The 13,303-nt window shown below is 35.8% G+C and overlaps 1 protein-coding gene across 1 annotated transcript; it reads left to right on the forward strand.

Moving 5' to 3' along the window:
• Positions 1–8,871: 8,871 nt before the first annotated feature.
• On the forward strand, positions 8,872–9,852 carry LOC109258473 (olfactory receptor 4F3/4F16/4F29-like). Its single transcript, XM_019435292.2, has one exon. The coding sequence runs from the start codon at positions 8,872–8,874 to the stop codon at positions 9,850–9,852; it is 981 nt and encodes a 326-aa protein (XP_019290837.1).
• Positions 9,853–13,303: the final 3,451 nt, after the last annotated feature.

The following is a 13,303-nucleotide window of genomic DNA, read 5'->3' on the forward strand; positions in this document are numbered from 1 at the left end:
AGCAGACAGTGGAATGCAGTAAACTACAATTCCCATGTGAAAACTTCACCATAGGGAGCTAAAATCAGGTATAGGCAATGTTTTAGGAGTTCAATGTCAAGTTGTTGATGACTCTTTCTGGTGTGCAAGGAGGGCAGGTTGAGAGTGGAAGAGTTGGAGTAGCCTGGAATAGTCAGGAAGCTCAGCACAGTTAGGGACATGTATAACTAAAATGAAAATATTATGAGAGTTAAATTTATATACATCCAGGAAACTATTGATTTCCTTCTAACACCTTATGTAGATGTGGCTCAGCATGTAAATGGTACAATTGAAAAGGGTCTGGAAAGGATAACACTGGAGGCTAGGAACTCAGAAGAGACTAGATATGGGTGAGAATGACATAGTGAAGATCTTGGACAGCCAGAAGACAGCATGAGGGTACTACAGAACTGAGCAGGTGTAGAAGGCAGTATGACAATAGATAGCAGAAGATCTGGAGATGAGGAGATAGGCACTAAAGACCCACACTGCCTTCTATGAACTTCTATCAAGTACTTTGGTAGTAGAAGCTACTTCCTCATGCCCTTGAAGTTATTCGTATCTATAGTTTGTCTGTGACTGAAGAAATCCTGGACTCTGGAGTCAACTTGTTTTTTTAAATTAATATTAAAAAAAGAGAAAAATAGATGTGCAAAATAGAAAATTTATGAAAGTATAAAGAAAAAAGTCACAGCCTCTTCATAGGAAGATAGCAACTGTTAAAATGTTGGCATTTTCTTCAAGTACTTCTTGTATTCATTTGCATCTTTACAACAATTCCAAGAATTGGGCTTGAATTTGACACTTAGCTGTGCAAAATTAGGCAATCCATTTATCTCTTTGAGTTCTTATTTTCTCATCTATGAAATAAGGATAATATTCTCTTTCTTACACTCTTTCCTATTTTACAACAAAAGATATGAAAGGTTTTTATCTTTTAGCTTTTAAAAAAATGTTTATTCATTTTTGAGAGAGCAGGGGAGGGACAGAGAGAGGGAGACCAAGAATCTGAAGTGGGCTCCATGCTGACAGCAGAGAGCATAACGTGGGGCTCCAACTCACAAACTGTGAGATCATGACCTGAGCTGAAGTTGGATGCTCAACCCGACTGAGCCACCCAGGTGCCCCGTGAAAGGTTTTTAGAGGCTGTAAACTTTTAGAAATAACCAAATTGATGTTACAAATTTTGGTATTCATATCCTGTAGGAAATGATTAATGAAACAAGATTAAAAACAGCAGCGTTCATGGTAGGACAGAAATTGTCTTAGTTGTAATTTTGTGAGAGAATAGGAATATTCTCAATTCATATGAGTTTATAACTCATACGGTTAATCATGAGGACTAACGATATTCTAACACACAGCATCTTTATTTCCAGAGGATGTAATACAGTTATTATATATAACATTAATATAATATATACTATTAATGTTTTCCAAAGCCAATATGAAATCAGAATTAACGGAAGTCTCACTTGTAAGAGTTAGGGAAAAATGTACTATATTTATAGATAGACTCTTACCAATGTTTTATAACCAAGATTCATTAGCGCATTAAGGAAATGGAAATGATATATAGAGCATGAAGAGCCTCAGAGAACTAATATGTTAAAGAGAGTTGAGAAAAAAAAGACACCATTAATAATAAAAAGTATTTATGTAACACTGTGTGTCAACTACACTCAAAAAAAATTTAAAGTATTCATTCTGGATATCATAAGATTAAGAAGAGGTGTAAGAGTTAAAAAAAAATTATATGGCTGACTCATTGATCAGTAGATATAATTGATGGCCCCTTTGGCATTTTTACACGTATAAAAAAGATCAACATCTGGTGGGCACTAATAGTTTCCATCTATACTAAGGATTCACCAAAAGTAATTGCTCTTAAGTTAATTATCCTAAGAAGAAATTTATATCTGAGAGTTTGAAGAGGAGTGAAGAAAACCATTTAGGAAACACTCAAAAGGATGCCCAAAGTGGATTTTAGAATTTAGATATTTGCATATATTTAAAGTTAAGTTGTGTACTGTGTATGTAGGCATGTTCTGTCCTTTGGCCTCTAAGCTATGACATTCAAGTCCTTTAATATGTTAATGACTCTAGTTAGAATTCTCTTTTTTCAATTGTGTCTCCATAAGAATGCTCACAGAAGGGGAAAATTAAATAAGATGATCTTCCTAACTTTCTAGAAGTGAATCCTTTGAAACAATATTGCATTAGTATCAGAGATTCTATTGTTTACATTCTTGGATCACTTACTTTTCCCTTCTGAATCTTTTTGTATGTTCAATGAACAGAAGTGTCTCTGGCCCATATACTGGGAATAACTTTTGATCTTTCACTTCAACTATAAACCAGGTGGAAAAAAAAATGAACCCATTTTTCCCCTTTGAAGTGACAATTGAATGCTCCAGTAATGTTTGCCCTGTTCCTCATCTACTACCTCCAGTTCTTTTCTCTCCTTTGTCTAAATATTCCTCTTTTGGCTAATCTTTTTTGTCTTTTTTAAAAATTAAAGTATAATTGACATATAACACTATATTAGTTTCAGGTGTACAACCTAATGGGATGTAAATCCATAAGAATTTAAGTCGTTCCCTATGTTAATGATTCTAGTTAAAATTTTTGCTTGAGGAATTATCTTATTGTTAGGTCCAGCCTATAGAAAAGACATTACCAACAGGGAAAAAAAGGCAAAGTCTCTGTACGTCTCACTATTTATTTCTCAGAAAGTAGGCAATGGTGAACACTATGAAATGATGCAGCGAGATCATAAGGATGAAGATTTAGCTATTGTGAGGTATTTAGTGATCTTCATGATGATGGGAGGTTGGGGACAAAGGCAAGAGAATTGTAGCTAGAATGAAGTCTCCTTACAACTTGCAGCCCACTGATCCCTGAGACATATAGGGTGTAACACTCCTGCAACTCTCCCAAGGATTTTCTTTAACGTTTGACCAAGGTAGCCTTGCTCTGGTTAATGTAACTTCACTCTGATAACCACAAACCTCCAGGATATGATAACAATAATCTTTCCACATGTGATCCACTCAGACACATCTAAAAGATCTTATGATTAATACTTTACTAAAACAATAAAGAATAAGCTTATCTGGATAATAGCTAGTCCTCCAAAGTTTTGGAGACTCTGTTTCAGCATACATAAATTCTTGAGAGACTTACGTTGTCTCTAACCCACAATAACTGAAAAGTATATAATCAGTTACTTCTCACAATCCCAGTGAAGCTCTTTCTGCCCGTGGGTCCTATCCTTGTGCTGTAATAAAAGCACCTTTTTGCACCAAAGATGACTCAAGAATTCTTCCTTGACCATTTGCTTTCTGGCTCCACATCAGTGAGACCAGTATAAAGGTCAAGGGGACAGCTGCCAGAATGCAGGGAGTTAAAGAGGAAGTCATCAATAGGCCATAGAGCAGATAATATTAAGGCAGAATAAATATTTCTTGAAAATAGAAGCATAGAGGGAGATCATCATGGAAAGATGGTATGGAGCCAAAGTATAGCAACACATTCTAAGTTAGGAATTTGTACTTTCAGAGGCAATGAGAACCACTGAAAGTTTTGTGGTGGTGCTAGTCATATCATCAGAGTGCTACTTAGCAAGAGTAATCTGATGTCCATATTCAGGTTAGATAGGGAGAGGTCACTTGTCCTGTATGGTAGATTTTCAGTAATGATTAGTGAAAACAAGTGGAGGATTTGAGAAGAACAGGTAGATAAGATGCCTGTAAGGCTATACTAGATCTGAAAGAAAAGCTGTATGGGGAGAAGAGAGATGATTATTAGCTTTATTGCAGTCATGTGAAATTCCACATGCAGGAGACTGATATATAAGCATCTAGGTGATAGTGTTTAGTAGACTATGGGAAATATGACTATATTATTTAGGATAGAATTAGGGAATGAGTGATAGACCTATTCAGATTCAACTGACATTTGTATGCTAATGAAATTATTAGACCCTTTCATACATATTGCCTTTCCCACAGTGGTCAAGCTTTTGGGGAAGGTATAATTATAATACAAAACAAGCCCCTTAGGAGGAGAACAAGGCAAGATCTTAAATAACGTATATAGTGAACAAAGGACAAAAAATGAGGGAATGACAAAAACAGGAGTCTGAAGATTAGGACCACCAGGAGAGCTTAGTGAACTAAGGATTGTTTACAATAACATCATTATAGCTAATAGTTATTGAATTCTTGCTATGTGTCCAATACTGTTCTAGGCTCTTTATTTATAGCAATTTTTGAGTCCAGACTATTATTATTCCAATTTAACAGATGAGTAAATTTAGATACAATAAGATTAAGTAACTTGTCTGAGATCAGGGTATTAACTGGGGCACTGGGATGCAAGAGCATCTGGCTCCAGAGGTCTCATTCAGACCAGATTCGGCCACTCACTGCTGACAAAATTTAAAGGCAGAGAGATGATGGTGAAACCAGAAAGGGATTTATTTCAGCAAGACCAACACCAGGAAGACAGAAGACTAGTGTCTCAAAGACTGTCTCCATAGTGCTGAAAATACTCCCAGGTTTTATAAGGGAAGTGTGGGACAAAGGTGGGTGGGTACATGCAGGAGGCAGTAAAGGTCAGGTCGATCATTGTCGTGGGGTCAGTCACAAGGGGTCATGCTGGCTGAGGGCTGTCTCTGTTGCTTGAGGGGGTAGTTTTGGTTGCTTTCAGGGTCTTTTGCCTGAGTTAAGAGATAAGATGGAAGAACTTAATTAGAAAGTTTGAGGTCAAAATAGAGCTAGTTGAAGCCCTATTTGAAGGGTTAGTGGTAGGGCAAGTGGTTAAGGCAAGTTTAAACCCAGGAGTATGGTTTGTGATTCTTTACTTTTAACCAACATTTTACATCTATCCCTCCAGAACAATAAACATAGAAAGAAAATGAATGAACCCATTTAAATAAACTACATAATATCCAAATTTGGAAAGATTAATAGGATTGGATTTCTATTTTAAATGCTAGTTGTGTTATCTTGTAGAGAAAATTTCACTTGTCTTCAAGATCACCCATCGCTGTGACAGAAAATATTTGGGATGAGATTAATTCTTAGTTTGGAGCCTTAAAAAAAAATCAAACTCTCAGGTTGGCTGTTCTTTATCACTTAATCATAAAGTAACACATAAGAATATTGTAATTAAGAGCTATAGTTTACTTCAAACCCCAATGCAATGGTATTTACTTATTTCACAGATTTTTTTAGGCACTTTTCTATTGTCAAGCTGTTATTCCAACAACATTTAACAAGGACTCTAACACTAGTATTAGGTGGCATTTACATCCCTGAGAGATTAGAGAAGTAAAGCCAGTATCAGACTAGACTGGATATATTGAATAAATCTTAAAATTAGATAGACTGATATAGATGATTTCTGAAATTTCATCTCAGGTATTAGAATTTATTAAGTATTAAGTATACATATTAAGTATAAGTGCTATTAGGCTGAAGTTGGGACACAAGACTTCTGGAAGAAGCAGATGCTAATTTCAATGAAAAGTTATATTAGCATGCAAAGGGATTCATGAGCAATATAAACAAAACCCTTTAGAACCGAACAATTCAGATGAATTTAAACAAAGGATGATTATTCTTGAAATCTGAATTTGAGGCTAGAAGGTTAGGTGTAATGGATATCTTGAAGCACATAGGATAAAGATAATGAGATGGAAATCACAAAAGGAAACACAATAGGGAGGATAGACTCAGGAAACATACTATATAAAACAATTAGAAGTTCCAGAAAGAAAAAGGAGCTGATTTAATTTAAATGGGGGTGGGAGGTGAGGGGTGAGATGATGGTGAGAAAAGTACTTTTGAGGTTTTATCTTAATTGGTGATAAGGGAAGGCAGGGAGGAAAAAGAACACATTGGTAGGGAAAATAATTGGCATCTTATTTTAAAATAAGAATAGAGGGGCGCCTGAGTGGTTCAGTTGGTTAAGCGTCTGACTTCAGCTCAGGTCATGATCTCACAGTGTGTGGTGAGTCCCGTGTTGGACTCTGTGCTGACAGCTCAGAGCCTGGAGCCTGCTTCAGACTGTGTCTCCCCCTTTCTGCTCCTCCCCCACTCTGTCTCTGTCTCCCTGTCAAAAATAAATAAACATTAGAAAAAAAATTTTTTAATAAGAATAGAGAAATGTGGGGTGCCTGGGTGGCTCAGTTGGTCAAGTGTCCAACTCTTGGTTTCAGCTCAGGTTATGATCTCGTGGTTGGTGAGTTGGAGCACTGGGTTCCGGGCTGACAGTGTGGAGTCTGCTTAGGATTCATTCTCTCTCTCTCTCTCTCTCTCTCTTTCTCTGTCGTTCCCCTGGTTGTGCTTTCTCTCTCTCTCTCTCTTTGAATAAATAAACTTAAAAAAAAAGAATAGAGAAATGTATCACTGGATAAGGGACAATAAATATGAAAAAAAATAGGAAAGTACAGTAGGACTTTCATGTTAATAAGGGGCTGATGAATACTATCTTAACCAAACCAGCAAAAATCAAATATGAAAAAGTTGTCTTTTTTTGCTGATGACATTATTGGCAACCTAGAAAACCCAAGATATTTCAGTAAAAAACTATTCACCCAGTAATAATTAAGGTGCCTACATGTAACAGATAAAAAGAAGTAACTTTTGTCCATTCTAGCAAAACGAATCTAAAAATGGAAATGAGAAAAATATTTCATTCATAATGCCAAGAAAAAAAGTTATAAAATACGTAGGAATAACTTTAACAAAGAAATCATAGAACATATATAAAAAATGGCAAAATCTTGTTGAAGGACATGAAACAAGGTTTGAACAAATAGATGGATGTACAATGTTCTTGAGTGGAAGACACTGTCATAACCATGCTACTTCATTCAAAGTTAATATATAAATTTACTGAAATTCACATCAGAAGTTCAATGGAATTCTTGGGGAGATTGGATAAAACGAATTTATATGCTATCATATATGCTCATCAATAGCCAAAAAAAAAAATATGAAAAATAAGGACAGTGAAGGAGGGACTTGCTTTATCAGAAATAGTGACATAGTATAAAGTTACTGCTTTGAAATACCCTGATATTTCTACAGAAATAGACAAATATATCAGAATAAAGAATTCAGAAACATATCCCAAAATCTCTGAGAATTTAGCATAATGCAAAAATGGTAGTTAAATTCAAAGAGGAAAGAATGGGTCATTTAACAAACAGTGCCATTACAATTCTATTCACCTGGAAGAAATTAAAGGTGGACTTATATTTTGAAACATATAGAAAATAATAGAGCACAGTCCCAAATAGAAAACAAAACAAAACAAAACAAAGTCTTGAAAGAAAATCTAAGAATGTACATGTATGCTTCAGATGCAAGGGAGATCTTAAAAATAGTAGCTATAAAAAAGTAATAGATGTATTTAATCATTTAAGAATTAAAAACTTGGGTGTAACAAAAGAAACCATAAATAAAATTAATAGATAACTGATTTAGAAAACTTAAAACAAATGACAAATGCTTAATATCTGTAATATAAAAAGATCTCTTACAAATTGGGGAAAAAAAAGCACAGTAGTAAATAGGAAAAGGCATGAATAGGCAATGCACAAAAGGGCAGACCCAAACTACAAGAATGTTCAAATTTATTGGTTGTCAGGGAAATGAAAATTAGAGTAAAAGGGCTACCTGGATGGCTCAGTTGGTTAAGTGTCCAACTCTTGATTTTGGCTTGGTCGTGATCTCATGGTTCGTGAGTTCAAGCCCCACCTTGGGCTCTGTGCTGAGAGCGTGGAGCCTGCTTGGGATTCCCTCTCTCTCCCTCTTTTTCTGACCTTCCCCTGCTCATGCTCACTCTCTCTCTCTCTCTCTCAAAATAAATATTTCAAAAAAATTAGAGTAACAGTGAGCTATCACTATTCTGGCAACAGTTTACAAAAGTGGTTAACATTTATTTTTGTAGATATGTGTTGTTCCAGCTTTTTTGGAAAGCTATTGGGCAACACAACTGACATTAAAAAATATGTGCACTTTGATCTAGTGATCTTACTTCTGGGAACCTATGACACAGCATTAATATGTAAGGATGTATATATAAATATAATAATTTGTAGCATTGTCTGTAGGGGTCAAAAACTAGAAACAAGGTAAATGTTTATTAATTGGGAAATTAGTAAATGGATTATGGTCCATCCACATTGTGACTATTGGACAGCCATTAAAAAGAATAAATTAGAGGAGTGCCTGGGTGGCTCAGCCAGTTGAGTGTCTGACTCATGATTTTGGTTTAGGTCATGATCTCACAGTTGTGAGATCAAGCCCTGTGTTGGTCTCTCCATTGACAGCACAGAGCCTGTTTGAGATTCTCTCTCTCGTCCCCTCTCTTAGCCCCTTCCCTGCTCATGTGCTTTCTCTCTCTCTCTCTCTCTCTCTCTTTCAAAATAAATAAATAAACTTAATAAAAAAAGAACAAATTAGAACACATCTCCAGATAGTTCTCTGTGCCTTTTTGCATATTTCTATTCTGTGGCATATTTCAGTGTAGAAATGAGAAAATAAAAGCCTATTTCCTGATGTATTTCTCCTAAAATTCTTAGGTGACCTTGTCTACATTTCCCTTCTTCATTATACACTAAAGACGAAACTAAATTTGAGGCACATGATTAAATGATACCAAAGAACTAGGCATGGAAAAAATTCTGGTGTTGGCTCTCTGTGAGTCTTGTACCATGTAAACTCTATGTAACTGTGTACAATGGCTAAGTGATCTTTAGTTTCCCTTTCAGCTTAAAAATCATGTTTTTCTCCCTCTTATGCTCTTCAGGTAACTTCAGGATCAGCCTAGCACATGAAGTTGATGGATGGAGGAAATCACTCAGTGGTGTCTGAATTTTTGTTGCTGGGACTCACCAATTCTTGGGAGATTCAGATTCTTCTTTTTTTGTTTTTTACTATATTTTATATAGCAAGTATGTTAGGAAACCTTCTCATTGTGCTCACGATCATTTCAGACCGTCACTTACATTCCCCCATGTACTTTTTGCTGGCAAATCTTTCTATCATTGACACTGGTGTTTCCAGCATTGCAAGCCCAAAGATGATTTACGACCTTTTCAGAAAACATAAAGTCATCTCGTTGGCAGGGTGCATTACTCAGATGTTCTTTATTCACACTGTTGGGGGTACGGAGATGGTGCTGCTCATAGTTATGGCCTATGACCGATACATTGCTATCTGTAAGCCTCTCCACTACCTGACCATCATGAGCAAAAGAATGTGCATTTCCCTTTTGGCTGTTGCCTGGACCATTGGACTCATCCACTCCGTGGCCCAACTGGCTTTTGTTATCAACTTGCCCTTTTGTGGTCCCAACAAAATGGATAGTTTTTATTGTGATTTTCCTCGGTTCATCAAACTTGCATGTACAGACACATACAGACTGGAGTTTCTGGTCACTGCCAACAGTGGTTTCATCTCCATGGGCACCTTCTTCATCTTGATTGTGTCTTACATCTTCATCCTGGTCACAGTTCGCAAACACTCTTCAGGTGGTTCATCCAAGGCTCTCTCCACTCTCTCTGCTCACATCACCGTGGTGGTCTTTTTCTTTGGTCCTTGCATTATTGTGTATGTGTGGCCATTCCCTACCTTACCAATCGATAAATTTTTAGCCATCTTTGATGCCCTTATCACTCCTTTCATGAATCCTATTATCTATACATTCAGAAATAAGGAGATGAAAGTGGCAATAAAGAGACTGTTTGGTAAGGTTTTAAGTGTCAGGAAGAGTTCTTTCATGAACGATCAAAGCCATTTGGATTCATCTTGACTATTTTTGGAAATTAATCTCTTTAAACTTTTCATAAATCTTTTCAGTTTAGTTAGTAATTTCAATATCTACTTGAAAATCGTCCTCAGGACTCTGTTCTGATCTGGTCAGTTTTTTATAGGGACCCTTACCCTGTGGATCCTGAAACTATTGAGGAAGAATTAATTCAGCCTTGGAACATAGTGTCTTTCTTGTTATAGAAGAATATGAAATCTCACATACTGGGCACATTTTCCATTAAGACAAAATATTGGATACTCCTCTTTGGTAATGATTCTCAAAGACACATCTCTTCTATCTACATATGTACTGATATTCATACCCTCTGAGTTTCTTTTGTCTATATACTTGGAGGAATAAACAAAATGAAGATAGGTGCCTAGGTAGCTCTCAGAATTTGAGGCTTCTAACATCTGGATTTGACTGTACACACTCAGATTTAGCCAATAATGAGGTTTTTAGATTTAATGGGAATTTGAAGGCAAAATTTGGGATAAATCATAGAATGACAACCTAGGATACTTTAATATTATTATTTAATCAAATGTTTTGAGACCAGAGATGTAAAGTCCTACACCACTCAGTGTGTATCATAATTATATTTTACCCCAATTATTTCCTAAACAATTTTTATATGGTAAAGAAAGCTATGTGAATATTAAAAGATTATAAATGGATTGAATATTTTGGAGCTAAGGATAGGTAGCACTGGCTTATGAATAAATAAATAAAATGCAAAAGATTTCTATGTTATATGTATCAAGTTTATAAGTAAATAAATAGCAAATTCAAAGTATAGACATTACAAAAGAAAATTTATTATAAAGCTGTCTACAAATGATGAGATGTATTAATGAATCATCTATAATGAAGAAATGTATTATACTTTCCATGTGATAAAATATATATAATTATTAAAAAATAAATATGCTGTTTTGAAGTGGTATAAATAACTATTCAAAGAGTATCTCACTACTTTTTTTAAGCTAGCAAATAAATAGGAGCAGGTGTTGAGTGAAGGTCATTATCATTCACATGTAGGTTAGGCAACTTGTTATGAAACTGGCCGGCTATTCATGAGCACCAAGATGATCATCAGCAGCAACAGATTATTTGTAAAAGATGGGAAGAATCATGTTCAAGGCTAAAATTGATGCTTTTTTTTCTTTCTTTTTTTTTTTTTTAAGGTTTATTTATTCCTGAGAGAGAGAGACACAGAGTGTGAGCAGGAGAAGGGCAGAGAGAGAGGGAGACAGAATCCGAAGCAGGCGCCAGGCTCTGAGCTGTCAGCATAGAGCCTGACGTGGGGCTCCAACTCACAAACTGTGAGATCATGACCTGAGCCGAAGTGTGACACTCAACCAACTGAGCCACCCAGGCGCCCCTAAAATTAGTGTTTCTGACAAATCTTTACCCTCTTCCCTGCCCAGATTTGCCAGTGAATCTCAGCTGCCAGATGAGATACTCTCAAACTTGAGGAAAGATATATTGGTACTCTTTGTAATTCCTGCATTTATGTATTGAGATTTTTTATTCTTTTAAATATTGAGGTATGATTGACATATAACATTTTATTAGTTTCAGTGTACAACATGAAGATTCAATATTTATATATATTGCAAAATGATCACCACAAGATGGTAGTTTAACATCCATCATCACACATATCTACAAATTTGTTTTCTTATGATGAAAACTTTTAAGATCTAGTTATTCTCTTAGCAATTTTCAAAATGCAAAAACAGTATTATTAACTATAGTAACCATGCTGTGCATTACATCCCCAGGACTTATTTTATATCTAGAAGTTTGTACCATATTTTTTTTAACCAGCCTTCCTCTGATGTATATATAATTAGGCATCACATTTTGCTAGTAGAAAGCATGCTATAATACATCTTTGTGCACTTTTTTTTAATGTTTATTTATTTTTGAAGGAGAGAGACAGAACGTGAGTGGGGGAGGGGCAGAGAAAGAGGGAGACACAAAATCCGAAGCGGACTCCAGGCTCTGAGCTGTTTGCACAGAGCCTGATGTGGGGCTCAAACTCATGAATTGTGAGATCACGACCTGAGCCAAAGTCAGATGCTTAACCGACCGAGCCATCAAGGCACCCTGTGCACTTCTTTTTATTATTTTCTTAGAATAAGATCTTAGATATGTAATTACTGGTCAAAGAGTACCCATATTCTTGGGTAGTGGGGAGGATTTTGTTTAAAGATTTAGACACTGAATTAAATGTTTTCATTTTCATTTAAATAAATATATATGCAAAATTTCCTTTATTAATAAGTCTCAAGCTCAATAGCGTTATACCTCTTTACAATTTAGGCCACCTGGTTTGCTGAGTTTTTGTTAAGATGTGTTGCATTCGGTCAAATTATTTTTCTGCATCTATTGTGAGGATAAAAATGATTTTTCTTCTCTAGTTTTGATACAGTGAATGACACTGATTATTGAATCATCTTTGATTTGGGAATAAAACCATTTGATCATGATGTATTTGCTTTGATATACTTTCGTATTTGCTCTGCTAGTATTTTATTAATAATTCTGCTTCTGTGTTCATGGGAGTCTGTCCTTTTAAAAAAATGTTTTTGGTTTTGGTGTCAAAGTAATGCTAGCTCTATAAAATGGATTGGGACATGTTTCCTTTTTCATTTTCTGAGAAATCTGTGCAGCAAATTTATGGCATTATTTCTTCATTAAGTACTTGGTGGAGTTTAATAGTGATGCCATTGGGGCCTTGATTCTTTTTTGTGGGAGTTTCTTTTTTCTTTACTACAAATTCAAGTTTTTTAGTAAATAGAAGGTCACTCAGATTATTTCTTCTTGAGTGAGATTTGGTAGTTTTGAATCTTTCAAACTTTTTTTAAGTTTATTTATTTTGAGAGAGAGAATGAGCAATGTAAGTGGGGGAGCGGCAGAGAGAAAGGGAGAGAGAGAATCTTAGGCAGGTTCCTCACTGTCAGCACAGAGCCCCCAAGAGAGGCTTGGTCTCACAAACCATGGGACCATGACCTGAGATCGAGAGTCAGATGCCCAACTGACTGAGCCACCCAGGTGTCTGCCCCTCAGATACTTTTTATATTAAGTTTTTAATTTTAATTCCAGTATAGTTAACATACAGAGTTAAATTAGTTTCAGGTGTACAATACAGTGATTCAATAACTTTATATATTACTCTGTATCCTTTAATCCTCATCATCTATTTCACCCATTCCAACCCCCCCCCCCCCCCCCCCCCCCCGGTAACCATCTGTTTGTTATCTGTAGTTAAGAGTCTGTTTCTTGGTTTGTCTTTCTCTTTCAAACATTTTGTCTATTTCATCTAAATGGTTGAGTTCCCTGGCATAGAGTTGTCCATAATATTCCCTATCCTTCTAAAGCCTGTAGGATCTTCAGTGATGTTGAGATTGGTAATTTTCGTTTTTGACATTGGTAATTTCAA

Source organism: Panthera pardus, unplaced genomic scaffold (genome assembly GCF_024362965.1).
Source record: "Panthera pardus isolate Hobbes unplaced genomic scaffold, ASM2436296v1 HiC_scaffold_24, whole genome shotgun sequence".
Classification (NCBI taxonomy): domain Eukaryota; kingdom Metazoa; phylum Chordata; class Mammalia; order Carnivora; family Felidae; genus Panthera; species Panthera pardus.

Bases quoted from the DNA above. Each gene is read 5' to 3' on its own strand.
- LOC109258473 (XM_019435292.2), top strand. From the start codon at position 8,872: ATGAAGTTGATGGATGGAGGAAATCACTCAGTGGTGTCTGAATTTTTG.